Source organism: Atractosteus spatula, chromosome 4, assembly GCF_055471065.1.
Source record: "Atractosteus spatula isolate fAtrSpa1 chromosome 4, fAtrSpa1.hap1, whole genome shotgun sequence".
NCBI lineage: Eukaryota > Metazoa > Chordata > Actinopteri > Semionotiformes > Lepisosteidae > Atractosteus > Atractosteus spatula.
The window spans coordinates 51,988,046-52,003,453 of NC_142709.1; the positions used below are offsets into that span (position 1 = coordinate 51,988,046).

Sequence of the window (15,408 nt, forward strand, 5' to 3'; positions counted from 1 at the left end):
TGTATCCATTTTTTACCAAGATACAGCAGTTTACTAAATACATTTGTTTTGTAAAAAAAAAAAATCAATTACAGCATAAGAAAATGTTATCAAGATTGACCACAGTTGTGAGATTCCTTAAACAGGATTTCTAAGTAAGGATCTATATCTTTTTCATGTAAACTTAAAATAGCAGCAGAATATTTATACCATGGTCTATGCAATTTCTTTTTTTAAATCAATATTTAAATTTGTTCAGTTACAAATAGTGCCTTGTTTAGACATGTTAAGTACCTCTTAATTCTAACATTTAAAATTCTGGAAAGAAATCAATAAAGTTATTATCAGAATCTTTCAAGGAAATATATATATATTTGATCTTTTATTACATTAAGTATATATATATTAAACATATAAGTTTTTAAGAGCATAACACAAAAAACACAAAGTATGATGAATTCTGTTTGTATACTGTTGTTTTTTGCAACAATTAAATTTGATGCATATTTGTAGAAAAGAGATATAATCAATGGGAAAATGGTTCAGATGCAGTTCAATGTTCCTATAAGATGTTTTCCAGGTTGCACTGTACTGAACTCTGGAACACTGAATTCTGGATGGTGGTAGACTGGATGACCAGTCCACCATAAAAAAAGTCTGAAGTATGCCAATCCTAATGAAAGCAGAATCACTCACAACCAACCATGACAAAAGGCTTTCAAACCTTTCTTTCCTTGAGTGAATGTAACAGGAGCACTCCCTAGATAACGTTAGGAACCAACTACATGAAAGTTGTGCTTTTTAAACGTCTAAGCAAAAAACAAACTACAAAACAACGTTATGAGTCCAAAAGTCATGAAATGCAGATAAGCTACAACCTGACCAAGGTGCTTTGTTGACATTTAAACAATTATTGGTTATTAAATACAACTGGATGATCACGAACACTGGTGTTGATCCTGTAAAAAAATGATAAAGCTTAGCTTTGTCACTGTTACCATTACTATGTAAAATTATGGTTTCACAGAGAGAAAAGAAAGCATCATACAGTACAAGTGCAGGATGAATCCAGTCCCTAGTAACAATGGACTGTATTGCAGCGCTTACCTGGGTTAACATTTCTTGCTCATGAAGTAAAAGAAGTTTGCTGCCAGACCCTTCAGTCCGTTGCTCTAACATCAGAGAAAAATGTTCAATACACTTGATGGACAACTTCTCTTGCAGAGTCAATATAACGTCCTGATAAAAAAGGAAACATTTGTTAATATAAAACACTTCTGAGGCGAGAATGGTATTTCTTTTTTTTAACCATCATGTGTGCAATGAAAAAAAACCCCAGTGCATCCAGGAACACAAATAAAGCACTATCTGTGCACTGTCTGTACACAACATAAAATAAAGTGGCTTGTCTAGGTTTAAACAAACACACTACTTATACTGCAAAACATATTGTTATAGTTCACTATATTCACTACATTCACTACATTCCTCTGCACCTGGGGCCCCACCAAAGGCTGGCCCGGGTACAGTCTGGGTAGTGCACGTTTCAGACACCACTACATAGATTTCAAGCTGAAAATTTGCTCAATATAGGTAATTAACACTTTCTGCATTTAAATATTTCTTTAAACATGGGTGAATGCTTACATTCATAGATTTTGTATACTGTGTAGTATAGTTGTGTGTGGATTGTAAAAATGGCACTATGTCAAGCTGTCTTGTTTAACTTTTCCTGTCCTACAGCATAATTAAGCTAAAACCAAACTAGATGTGAGTGGGTTACACCCCTGTGTCCTTAATTTTTTTGCCAGTTGTTTGATTATTCTACATAATTAATTAAAAGCTCCATGTCTTGATTAGAGGGACAGCTTATAAACTAAACCAAAGTTTGGCCAGGATAAAGGACCTCAGTCTCTATTTACTCAGTCCAATAAAGTTCATGAATAGGACATCAAAACAAAGGTCTAAATTCTTCTTTGGTGCACTAAATCTCTACACATTTAACCATATCAAAAAGGAGGAGTGGCTAGTCCACATATCCTCCTGAAAAAAAAAACCCCACAGAAAGACCTTTCTCAATCTCTGTGTTTTTACAAAAAAGTCTTTACAGAGTGTGTGGAAACTGTTTGCTTCACTCCCTCCAAAGCATGACAAAACAGCAAAGTGCTGCATCAGTGTGAAAGATACAACAGAGCAGGCAGAGGTGAGTTCCATACTGAAAAGTAAAACAAAAGTATTAAAAACAATGTTTTGGCTGTGACTGTTTCCCTTTTAGTCACCTGAGAAAGACGAAAGCTGAAAGGCTGTATTTTACTCTTTATTCTTAATTTTCGTTGTGGAGTGAACCTTTGTTTGTTACTTTGTAAACTTCAATGGCAAGGCTAGCAGTTCCTCAGCTTCCTGGGATTTGTAGTTTATTTCTCATCCCTTTATGGGATTTGTAGTTCTTTTCATTCCTGCCAAAACTTGAACTGCGGTCCTCCCAAGAACGGTTATACAGGGCACAAAGCTCCCTTTATAAGAGACATTTGCCCTTAATGACCCTGTTTTAAAATTAGACCAAGGTTCATTCACAATCTATTCAAGAAATTTCAGCGTTGTTTTTTGTTTTTTTGGAAGCTGAGCACTATATCACAGAAGGCAAAGCACAGTTAAGTTCATACCCAAGCGTTTATAGGAGTTTGTGAAATTAAATATCAGCTTTAATTCTTGTATTCTAGAATCTAGATGTGACTGTGAAAACAGAAAGATGAATGTCCGGCCTGGTTGTGACTGTGGGTCGGGGGGTGACAAGGACACTTTCCCAATCTTTAGAAAAGTGTTCACCTCATTATTTTTATGTGTTTCAAGTTACTTGCAGGGAGGAGATTGCAAAACAGCGAAAAGTCCACTTTGAGGCAACTGTGCTGGTGGCAAGAGCTATTCCTCTGCCACTGGTGCCCCAACAAAGGCTAAGCCAGGGTACAGACACATCTACCCCACACCCCTGAGTCATGAATATTTGACTGCGCTGTATCACTGTCATTATGCTAATGCAGTCATAAAGAGTGGAACCATGCTGCTCTGCTCTGTAGTGTGGAAAAAAACAAAAAAAAATCCCCTGTGCATTTAGGTTGCCAGTGGTTAGTCTTTAAAGATCTTCTCTAAATAACTCACATACCTTGATTGAAGTGTTGTTGTCAAATCTGAAAGACTTAGTCTGTCCATTCTCAAGATACACCTTCAGAACATTTGGCATGAAAAGAAGAGAATTATCCTTGACAGTGTCCTAGAAAATGAAAGTTAGTCAATAGTCATTTTTAAAAAGAAACAACAGGATCTGATGTAAAAAATATTTTCACTCATTTAATTTTCAAAATGTTAGAATCTTAATTACTGTATATGTTATACTGTACCATGTGCAATAGAACTCAATACCCTCATTACATTCTCAAACAATTTTATCTCTACTTGTACTTTTCTAACATTTCATATTGCCCGGAAATTCCCTAGGCAGATGGATAATATTCCCTTTAGATAGTTTAATGAGGATTTCCTTTTGTAAACCTTGAAACGTAAGAGTTCAAGCAATCAATGACAAAAGAGACTGCCGTGATTGATACTTTGAAATTCGAGTGTTTGGGTTCACTAGCATGAATGAAGTGATCATTTCTTTCTCAATGCTGAACAAGTAATTTTAAATAATGGTAATCTAGTAGTTTTACCAGAATTGTGTTCATAAAGTAACATAAATATCGATTTATAATACCCATTTTTTGCTCGGCCTGCCATGTTTGTATGAATCATACACCCACAAAGAGGTTGAGGGGGTTGAGGGAAACCCCATGAAGAGGTATGAGGTATGTATGACAGACGTCACATCACAGCATGACACACAACATGACCTCCATATTTCCACACTTCCTTTGTAATATATTATTCTCAGTACATCTCAATACAGAGTTTAATAACATGTAGTGTTTTGTAATCAATTATGAGATTAATTCCACTGGAATAGTTAATTTGTTCATTACAAAACTAAAATATGTTTTTGTCTGACTGCAAACTCAGATAATAATGTTTATTTTGTACAGTATATGTTCTGTGAAACATTGGAATCAGGCACATTGGAATCTAATCAATGATAACACAAATGACTGATAAAGTTTGAGAAAAAGCTTGGAAATTCCTGAACTGCTACTGTAGTACAATCTGCAACAGTTTGTTCAGGTATGTGCAAATTTCAGATATACAGTAGTATCACTAACAGCAATCCCACCATTTTAAGCAAACCATGTTTAGCATTAGCATTTAGCATTAAAATGTGAATGTCCTGTAACATTATTTGTACATCTACAGTCCATGACTATGGCTTCTGACACTCCATTGCAAATAAAAAACAGTCACAAAGCCACAGAGCACAATACAGGTTTATAGAATATAGTTTAAAAAGAATAAGGAAAAAATGTCATACGGTATATTTTGTGTAGAACGTTCTATAAAAATATAATTCCTAGGTAACTGTAGCAAAGCTGCGGTCAGAAGCACGCGTGAGTCATCAAGGTGTGGAGTCATTTTATTCGGAAGAGCCACATTCTTCGGATTCTCACAGGGAAATCACGGAACTGGGGTTACTGCAGCTTTGCTAGAGTAACCTATGTTTCCGATGCTGTTTCTCCGGTGAACTGCATCACAACTGCATCACAAACACGTAAATTAGGTTATGAAAATGATATTTTCATTTTTTATACCAAATACTATGTGTTAATTGTATGCCAGTTGCAAAAATTACATTTCAATATTATGCAATCAACTAACTTAACAAATGATACAAACAGCATGTCATTATGTTTCATTGTTAACAGAAAATGTATTGCAATCCCATTTTTGTGAAACAGTGAGCCATGATCAATGCATAATATCATGCTTGACTGAATATCATTTTTCATATGAACCAATGTACTGCACTATAGTTCACAGCCTTATAATGTGACAATGCCTTTTCAAAGTTTCAAAGTTGCTTAAAAACTGATTTAATCATATAATTAGAACATTAATTGTTAAAATACAGGACTTCATGTATCTTAAAATTGCAGGATTGCTGCTAACAAATCACAGTTTTTTTAGGGAAACATAAATATCGGTAAATTTAAAATGTACTTGTGTTACATCAGAAGATCATGTTTCTTTAGCCTGAAAATAAACGTGACTAAATGAAGCATGATACTGATCATGAGATTTTCTAAAAAAAACAAAGGTGCACATGTAAATTATGCAACCGAACCAGGAAGATATTGAGATATAACTGTATGTATTCTATTTTTTTTCAATTAGATCCCAGTTTGCCCTTCAATGGTCTTAGTAAATCACATGTTTTAAAGTGAGTTTGCAGAAGGGCTATTCAAAAACACATTAATATGCAAACTATTTTTAAATCCCTAAGCACTGCATGTCAATTAAATCTAATAAACTATTAATTACACTAGGGTAATAAACTGTATAAATAATATGCTTTGAACAGTTTAATAAGTCATTTTTCTTCCCTTTTATATGCATAATCTTTATGAGTACTCTACAGATGGTGCAATGAGATATCAGGCTTTATTCTTTGCAAAGCTATAAAAAGCTTTATATCATACATTTTCATGCAAATCATTAAATATAGATGCATGGTTTCTACTTACTGGAACCTGACCGTTTATAATGACCTCCTCAGAGAAGCGCACTTTGACTGGGTTTGACTTTAACCTGGCCTTTTTTGCAGCACTGATGAAAGCAGATTTGGGAGACTGAAAAGAACATAAAGAACCAGTTTGCAGCCGATTTGTCCTAGTAGGGTGTTCATGACCATTTCTAATCAGTCTGTTCAGCTTAGTGCATATCTAACTCTTTATTGCGTTTAGTGTATTAAATGCTTTTATCTGGTAGCTTTGGAATCAGATCTCCAAGTTAAAAATAAAACCGATATGCACTCTTGGGCAGCTAAATTAGTGAGGTGATAGTAACGGGTCATGAGAAGAGAGCTGCATGACTGATATTCTAGTTTCCTGTTCCAATATGCTACATAATTTCACAATATGGCACAAAACAACATTTGACATATTGAACCTTCTGGACTGTTAAATGATAACTTTAAATATAATGGGCTACAGTTGATTTTATTTACAGTATATTAACCACCATCGTTTAAAGAAGAGTTTTAATATTAATGTATCTTCATTTGGGCTGTTCAATTGGCCAATAGCATGAAAAATGTTAAATGTACTTAACACAGTATAAAATATATTAGAAAATTATATATATATATTAATGTTACAGGATCGGGAAGAAAGTACACATGTGATTAAAAGAAACTCTCTTGTCAGGGTATTACAACAATCTTAAATTTAGCACAAAAATAATTCTACCACGTGACATTTCTAATGTGTCTTCTCTTGAGGCACAAAATTAAATGCAAATATTTATTTCCCCTTCACAATCGCGTGATGTGAAACATACAGTATGTGCCTAAATGTGTCTTCCAGTTATCAAATAACAAAGAGATCTATCCAACTCTAATACTTTAGTTCATGCTCCTTTCGTTGTTGTAAAATGGATCTTTTCTTTGCTCTTAGGTATGTGCTGTTCTGTATATGAGTAGGAGGCTTTTAATGTTAATACGCCAGTGTTTTAGTCATATATTGTTTATAAATAAGTCAAATGGTTGAGTAAAACCTAGATATCACACAGTGTATAATGCAGGAGATTATTTTATCACTCACTATGAAAGTTAATGTGTTCTTATCCTTTAGCTATAATACCTGATTTTCCAGAAAAGCTGCTTACAACAGAATGATGTTTAGTGGTAGAATTTGGCTTCTTGAAGTAGATGCTGATTTCTGTTTTTGTGCTTATTGTAACATTTTTTAGGACTAGTTTTCTAAAACTAAAGTATACTTGGAAACCTGCAAGAACTAAACATTGATATTGATTGGTATACTGTAACTGAAAACCAACTGAAAAAGAAATCAGCACACAATGATCCAGGTGGTAGTCCATATAATTCTGTTCAGTGGCATGCATTCTATATGGCTTTATTTTGTTTTCCATTTAATTAATTAGATATTCCATTTAGAAATGCAAAGTTCTCAAAAACACATTTTGCGTGTTTTGAAAAACAAGCTTCAGATTAACATTAAAAAATATTTTTCTCTGAAAATATTTGGAATGACATATCTGTGAGAAAGCTTTGATGACTCCAGTGTACAAGGCCATGTTTCTGTGTGTTGTCCGAGGAGAGTCCAAAATGATTATTTTTTTGCTTCATTGCTACTTTCAGAAGGACTGGCTCTGAATCTGAATTAGGATGGATATCAGGTTTAAGGGTCTGTGTAATTAATGCTGCTGGAATCCTTTGCCTGATACATGTATGAAGAGCAGTAACCTCCCACTGGCAATGTTAATAGCCAATAACTCTACGTCAGTTGTGAACTATGTGATAAATGAGAACAATTAGAATCCTAATTATGAAGCTGGAGATCATGCTTGTTCTAAATCTGGTGGGACATGGCGGCCCAGCTTTTAGGAGTCACAGCGCTTTGAGTCTGAATCATTTCTTTGGCAAAAGCAATTTCAGCAAGAACAGGGAAATGCACATGCATTCAGACCTTGGTCCCAGGACAGTGGGAAACATCATTAGTGCAAATGAATGTTAATAAAACTGGCTAATTTAAAGAGTTGATCATTAGTTATGCATTAAAACTGTACAAGAATACAAGTAAAGTAGTACAAATGAAAAGATTTTATGAGTTCAGACTGGCCTTCTCAGTCATAATTAATGTGTGTGCAACAGGCTTCCTCTTCTGGCAGTCAAAATCAAAACCATGGTTAAGCATTTGAAAAAAAAAAAGCATTCTGTTTTACTTTGCAATAATCAGATTATTTAAATATATTAACTGCTGCATAAAAATTGAGCATCTGTCAGTCTACATGGAACTAGGCAATCCATCACTGAAAACGTGGCATATTCTACTAAATTCAGTATCTTTGCATATCCAATATCTAATTAATTAATATAATTTATATTTATATAATTCATATAAATTAGTGTACTCTTACATACGGTAATCACACCAACATTTATTTTCCAATTACACTCCATCCTTATTATAACTCTCTCCCAGAGATTCAGCCACCTTGTGTGTTGTAACGAGCTGTGTGTTTCAATGAAGGACGTTTTCAATGGGGTTTAATGGGGTCTTATGTCAGGGGATTATGTTTTAACAGACAGTTTTATAATGAGGGTGCAGTATATTTGGAAGGATTTCACCTAGTTTGGATTAAGGCGCACTGGAACTGGTACAGGCCAGATCCACACATAATCCAAACTGCTCGAAATCTAAAGGTAACAATGGCTCAAATGAAGAGACACAATATTTGGACTCTGTGCTTCATGTTTAGAATATAATGCAGCATTGCAGTATACTTGCAGTATTGATAAACCGGGGCCTCGTTATGCAGCTCTCACATACCATTCCCCTTCAGACAAAGCAGTTTCTGTCTGGAAGGAGAGCAGCATGCATGGGGAACAAGACCAGTTTGTTTGAATGGGAATACTCACTGGGTAAGGCTGAACCACTGTCAACACAATCGATTCCTTGCAGCTTCTACAGATAGAAAAAACAACAAAGAACAGAAAATAATGAAAGCAACAACAATACATTGTCATAAATTAATGTCTGTTCTTTAGTTTTCAAATCAGGTTGTATATATATATACAGTATATTGTTTCAAGTGAACAGAAATGTCATAGTATCTCCTTGTTGATGTCATTATTTACCGAGCCTCATGAATGCTCATTCGTGGTAAAAATGGGGTAACACTGGGAAGGGACAGCTGATTGTGACCATGGCAGAATACTGAAATCGACAAATTGCACAGCATGTGCTTTCCGGTGCTAGTACTCTACTGCAGTTATAGAAAATAAAATAAATAATAAAAGAGGTACCCTAGAGGAATGCTGCTAATCTCCAACAAATATTGGAAATAGTTGTGAATATACTGGTACATTTGCCCTCCATATTGACCAGTGTTTCAATCTTTCATACATCTTTTTTCACACCATGTATAAAGGCTGCAAATTAAGTGGGAGCCTAATTCAAGCTTGCAGGGGAGCCGGAGCCTATCCCAGCAAACAAGGGGCACAAGGCAGGGTACACCCTTGATGGAACATCAATCCATTGCAGGACACACACACACACACTCACACCAGGGCCAGTTTTTCCAGAAGCCAGTTAACCTACCAGTATGTTTTTAGACTTTTGGTTTTTAGAGAAAACCAGAGCATGTAGCGGAAACTCACTCCCACATGGGGAGAACATACTGTACAAACTCCACTCCTATTGGAATTGAACCCAAGGCAGCAATGCTGACCATTATACCAACATGCCCTCCATTGTAAATATCCTTAAATAATAAATTCTTATACAATCCTCTTGGGGAAAACTAAATCAACAGCTGTGCATTAGAACACATTTTTGGAGTGTCCTGTAAAGTAATATACTGTACAGTCAGTCTGCATTTTTTTTTTAGGGTATTCCAAAATAGGTGAATAGTAGTACTGTATGTATTACTTAACAAAATAATATGCATTTAAAAGTCAGGAGCTGATTGTATTACTGGAAAACAAATGGATGAATCTTGTCTAAACCAACAGAAGCTCTTCTTGTCTAATTTAAGGAAGAAGCATCAAGTAACAGGCACCACACACTCAAAATATTCAAACTCTATTCTGTAAACAAAATAAATAACTTATCTTGATGCTTCAGTGAAATATTATGTGCCACAGTTGCATGTAATAAATAAAGCAAATATTTCTATCCTTTTAAGACATTGGTAGTATAAAACGTTACTATAATGCTTCAATTCTAATCCTTCAGAAACCATTTGAAGCCTAACCTCTTATGTTTTAAGGTGTTCAACCCAATTGCATAAGACAATTTAAAAAAGCAAAACAAATTCAAAAGAAATCACCCCAAATCTTCATACTGATACTGCTTTATTTCTCTCCAGGCTGAACTAAGTGAAAGGTAGTTCTGAAGATTTGTGTGTGCTGAAGTCATGCAGCTACTAATTACATGCTTAAATATGGCACATATCACTTATGTAACAGTCTTTAGGGTCTTCATTTTCTCTTTTAACTGGAAATATGCTTTGATGTTAATGGCAGCAGTAATCTACAGAGAGGTTTTTTTATGTGTGTATTGCATGCCTGTTTATTAAAAGGGAGATATTAGATAAATTTATCCCTTGCAATATGTTAGATAGGATGAGGTGGGCATGGAAGCAAAAGCATACAGTAAAAAGTTACTGGTAACATTAAAATATTAAAAAAGCAACTAAAGATGAAACCACCTGTGTCATTTCTCTCTCTCCTCCTCTTTACTTCCATCACTTTTTCACACTGCCTTCTTAATCTCTACTACTCTTACAGTTGTCAGCTTTGTACGCAAATTCCTTCTTTCTGTGTCTCATTTTATAATCCCCACCAAAATGTAATATTTTATGAATCAATGTGAACAGTTATTCACACACTTCAGTTTCACTTTCTGCAACATGCAGAAATTAAATAATCATTTCAAGGTGATCATTTGTATGCGTGAACAACTCACTTACTCAGGACTATTTGTCATTCCAAGGTCATGCATTAAAATTCAATACTCAACAAGATCTGTATGAGAAATTCACCAAACACATCCTACATAATAATCTGTTTCCTCCAATACTGCATGTACTGTATATACAGTACCATTCATTCTTATGAAACCTGCAATATTTCATTTAAAATGTGTTTCAATAGATGACATTTTTCAATAGGTATTAAACTGTCTTTGGCCTTTTTCTCATATAGAATGTTATCTTTACGTATCAGTTCCTCTAAAAATAAATCATTTAATGTTAGTACTAATTCTTGATGACGGTATTTATATAATGTGTGTTTTTTTCACCATCAGAAGCAAACACTGAAACTTTGCTGTGTTTCTGTCTTTAAAGTCAGAACTTTAATCGTGTAGTTCTATTTGGATAAACAGAAATTTCAGACCGAACACTGAAGGATACTTTAAACAGAATTCATCAAAGGGAAGGGAGCCAAAATAGAATCAAAGGGACCTCTTGAAACTCATTCTGCATTTCTGACTTGGCAGTGGATGACAGTTCATATCTTTCAGCTGTCAAAACTCTCAATCCTTTATCTTCTTAGTATTTTAGACATAAATTGAATAATAGAAACTTCAACTTACATCATATGTTTTAAACTCATTTATTATATAACACAAGTGGCAACTGTCAGAGGAGTTTATTAAAACTTTTCAACATTTAAATACCAATACACAATTATCAATTCATAATATTATATATGCAGCTGGAAATACAAAATTAGAAGAAATGAAAAACTAGCTCCCAGTTCAAACTCAGTATATGGTGTATAATGTATAGTGGTGCATATATTTTAAGAATACAAAAAAACCCAAATTTGGTTCAAAATCGTTCTTCACCTTTATATACTCTAAAGTTTATTTAATCTGTGAGATCTCTTCTGAGCCTGTCAACCGAATAAGGGGAATCTGGAGTGGTTACCTGACAAGGTCAATGACTCTCTCCCTGGGAGCTGTACTAACAGGCTCATCATTTATCATTATGATCTGGTCTCCAGGAATAAGTTTGCCTTCTGACGGACCCCCTGTGGAAAAAAAAACAAGAAAAAAAAACAGAAATGACTGCAATTAATCTTCCTTGTCAGACAAGAAAGAACTTAAAGATCAAAACCAAGGCTAGGTCTGTCGATTGCTTAAAAAAACATACAGTATATTCAGATATTACATTTCAGATTAGAGACTTCTCCAAATGTTTTTTTGTCAGTGGCAAAAATGAACATTTTCCGAAAGACTTCAAAAGAGTCACAGGTATCTTTGAAACTCACAAGTAAGAATTCTTATCGATTCACCATGAACAGTGACTTTGTTTGCTTTAATGAAATTACCTTCTGGGGAACATGATGTCTGTCTAGAGAAATAGTTTTGAACATTAAGAGACATCATATTCTTTTTTTATTGTAATGTTGTTTTTTCCCTCTGTTTCCTTTCTGAAACGATTTCCTCAGATTTCTGGTTATTTGGGTCTGTGCCTTTGTGAAAAATCTTTTATTTATGCCTTTGTGTCTCCTGCTGTTTGGGCTGAGCATCTGAATGCTGCAGGCATCTTTTTAATAGCAACATTTTAAATGAATGCAAAGTTATATGGCAAAATCCCTTCTGTACATATCTGTTACAAGAGTGTAGAAGTGGAGAGTCTAGGGGCGACAGATATACTGTACAGTCGCTGTTGTTAAAGGTACACAAGTCAAATTAATTTGTTAGCTCTACTACAGGAATCATGCAAATTGGCGCCAAGGGCAAAAGCATTCTGGCAAAATAATATTCTTTACGTGGGATAAATCTTGAGCACAATGTAAAAAAAACAGGCAGTTTATTGAGCATTTAATACTTTATGGAGTTTGTTTCTTTGCTTTTTACCCCTTGAAATAAAACAAAACAAATTTAATCCACTTTCAAATCAATTTGAAAAAATTCCAGTTCCGCATAGCCACATCTAGATGTACTGTTGAAATGATTTTTCTTCATTTTACAGTGAAGACTGAACACAAGGCACAGTGCTCAAGCCACAGCAAAGGTGTATCTCTTTTCACTGCCACCTAAGGCCAAACGATCATATACGGTAACTATCCAATGCAAGACAATTAGTCTCAAAAATAAGGGAAATAACCTACAAAGATTTTTGTGTGACTGGTAGAAAGACCACCTACACAAAAATGTTTAGCAACTGGAAAGCAGCTTTGTTCTTGTGATAATGGTTACACAGACAGCTTAAATCCCTTTGATTATACTTTAAAAACATCAAAATACTTTCCTCTATTTTCTGAACACAAATTAGCTGAGTATTGAAACATATTAAATGTTATTTTCTGTCAGAACACTAAGATAAATGTCAAAATTGTTTTTTTATACATTTCCATTGTCATTTTTAAAAGGGGAACTGCAGTCCAAATTTCTCAGACTGGCTTTTAAATCTCGGTAACAAAATGAGTTCATTGACGTCATAGGACATTTTTACAAATCTCGCATTAAGCACAAAATTGTGAACTTTGTCAAAGTACTGTATGCGCGCCATTCTTGCCGCAAACCACTGTTCTCTCCACGTGCAAAAGTAAGAGTTTATGCAAACTGCAACATGAAGCTACCCTTCCTGCTCACTAGTCACTGTAATGACTAATGTAATGCGATGTATGAGCGAATAAGCACAGTTTATGCAGCAGACATTTCACAGCAGAAATTTTCCAATGTGATGTGCCTGCAGAGTTAACAAGTTGTATTTGTCTGGAAAACGATTTTGAAGTCGAGAGCAATATTTCTATTGGACTATAAGAGATGTATTCAGAAGCCTGCATGTTTACAGTGTAATAGGGCCGCTTCGCCTCACCAGATGTTTTGTTGCCTTGTTATGAATTGAAGATAATGAAGGCAATATGGGTCTGCCCATAAAAGGACATTTTCTCTATTTTGTGATGTAAATTGGAGGTTTATTATTTTAATTGTAGCTTGAAATGCTGAATTTTTCTAACCCCGAAATATAAACATAGCATTGCAGTTAGTGTTTAACCTTTCTAATTAGAAGTTCCCTTAACATTTCACGGCATTTTCCACACTGTGCCTTGGGGGACCCTGGAGGAAAGCATAAATGTGGATATACTACCTGGTGTGACAGAACGGACTACCACAGGTTTCTCGCTGCCTGCCACAAACCCAAATCCCAAGACAGGGTCACGTCTCATCTCCACCTTGCGAGGGGCTGGGGGGACAGGCTGGTGGCCTTCCAGACGAACGTCTTCGAATGAGCCTGTCTGAGTCACGTGACTGCAGGAGAGAGAGAGTTGTAGAGTGCCTGTGAGATTAGCGGCTGGAATATAGAGAATGCAAGTGTGATATCGTACCAACCAGGAAACAGCAGACAGGAACGGTGGTATCAGCTAGCTTGGTTATGGGCACAATACAGGACTTAATGAAGACAGTCATGCAGACAGCTGTCTTCACCCCTTTCATTGAAAACCGATTACAGACACGTAGTGTTTGTGGGTGCTCAAGTTGTTGTCATGAGTAGCTAGTCCGCTGTAGTTCACAAAATGTAGAATACATGTGGCCTATGTTTCAAGGATCAACAGAAGATAACTATTTTCACTGTACACATTGAATTGTAGAATGTACTACCACATACCATACAGTAGAATGTATAGTAGAAAGTACTGTACTCGACAGAAAAATAAATAATTTGAGTTTGTAGATTATGGCTCATCTGTAGACTTGGCCGATCCATAAATGTATAGATTTACCACTGTCACGAATCGCACTCGCGCATGCAAGCGCTCCCGCATTCCCACGAGCTCTTCTCTCCCCAAACGTTTACGCACCAATCTTCTCTGCACTATTTAAACCCTCACTAGTCTTCCTTTCCTTGCTCACGATTGAGGTCTCCTCCCTGAGTTCCATAATTGTACATTCCAAACCCGCATTTACTAGTGTTAGATCCCCGGCAATACGACTCTATGCTTCCCTACGACTACGCCTTCGCCTCCCGACTTGTTACCGTCGCTCCCTAGATGCCTTCCCGGATTTTGGACCCTGCTTTTGTTCTCAACTACGTCTTCTCCTCTCGAGTTGGTACCTCCGAACCCTCGACGCCTTCCCGGATTTTGGACCCAGCTACTGTTCTTCGACTACACCTTCGCCTCCCAATTTGGTACCGATACACCCTAGGCGCCTTCCAGGATTTTGGACCCTGCTTTTCTACTGGACCACGTCTTCGCATCCCATCTCTACTCCAAACCTTCCTTTCTAAAGAGCCTTGCATAGGATCCCAATCCTCCGGAGTCCGGTCCCCTGTGACAACCACTTCGTTGATCAATTTGTAAAATCACATACAAAATGAGGTACATCTATAACTTTATTGGCAACAGCAGCAACAACAGTCTGAAGTTAAACCAGAACTGATCATCTCATCTGGTACAAATTATTGGTCAAAACATTGAATTTTAACAGGTGCTTATTAAGTACACACCAGTTTACTGTTCCAGACAAATTAATAAAAAAGTACATTTACAGTATTGGTGTGATACAGTGTCATTTACCCTGCGTGGTTTAAGGAAAGACCATATAGAAGATGGTGAAGGATGTTGACATGGCAGATACAGGGAAACTAAAAGGTAGAGTCCCTTATTTATTCTCTATAAATCCACTTACTGATGGGAAGTTATGTTATGAACTTTAAGTTAATTAAATGATTTTACAAAATAACTTAAACATTCACATATGTTTCTTCGTTATTCAGGAACAATTTCAGGTACACATGGGAGAAAAACAA

The 15,408-nt window shown here is 35.7% G+C and overlaps 1 protein-coding gene across 1 annotated transcript in view; it reads right to left on the reverse strand.

Moving 5' to 3' along the window:
* frmpd4 (FERM and PDZ domain containing 4) overlaps window positions 1–15,408 on the reverse strand; it is a 90,264-nt gene that overhangs the window by 13,739 nt on the left and 61,117 nt on the right. The window contains exons 3-8 of the mRNA XM_088913347.1: window positions 13,747–13,907; window positions 11,575–11,677; window positions 8,558–8,603; window positions 5,643–5,747; window positions 3,140–3,247; window positions 1,087–1,218 (exon numbers count right to left, since the gene is read on the reverse strand). Coding sequence (XP_088769473.1) covers window positions 1,087–1,218; window positions 3,140–3,247; window positions 5,643–5,747; window positions 8,558–8,603; window positions 11,575–11,677; window positions 13,747–13,907 — 655 coding nt within the window. The remainder of the gene's footprint in view (window positions 1–1,086; window positions 1,219–3,139; window positions 3,248–5,642; window positions 5,748–8,557; window positions 8,604–11,574; window positions 11,678–13,746; window positions 13,908–15,408) is intronic.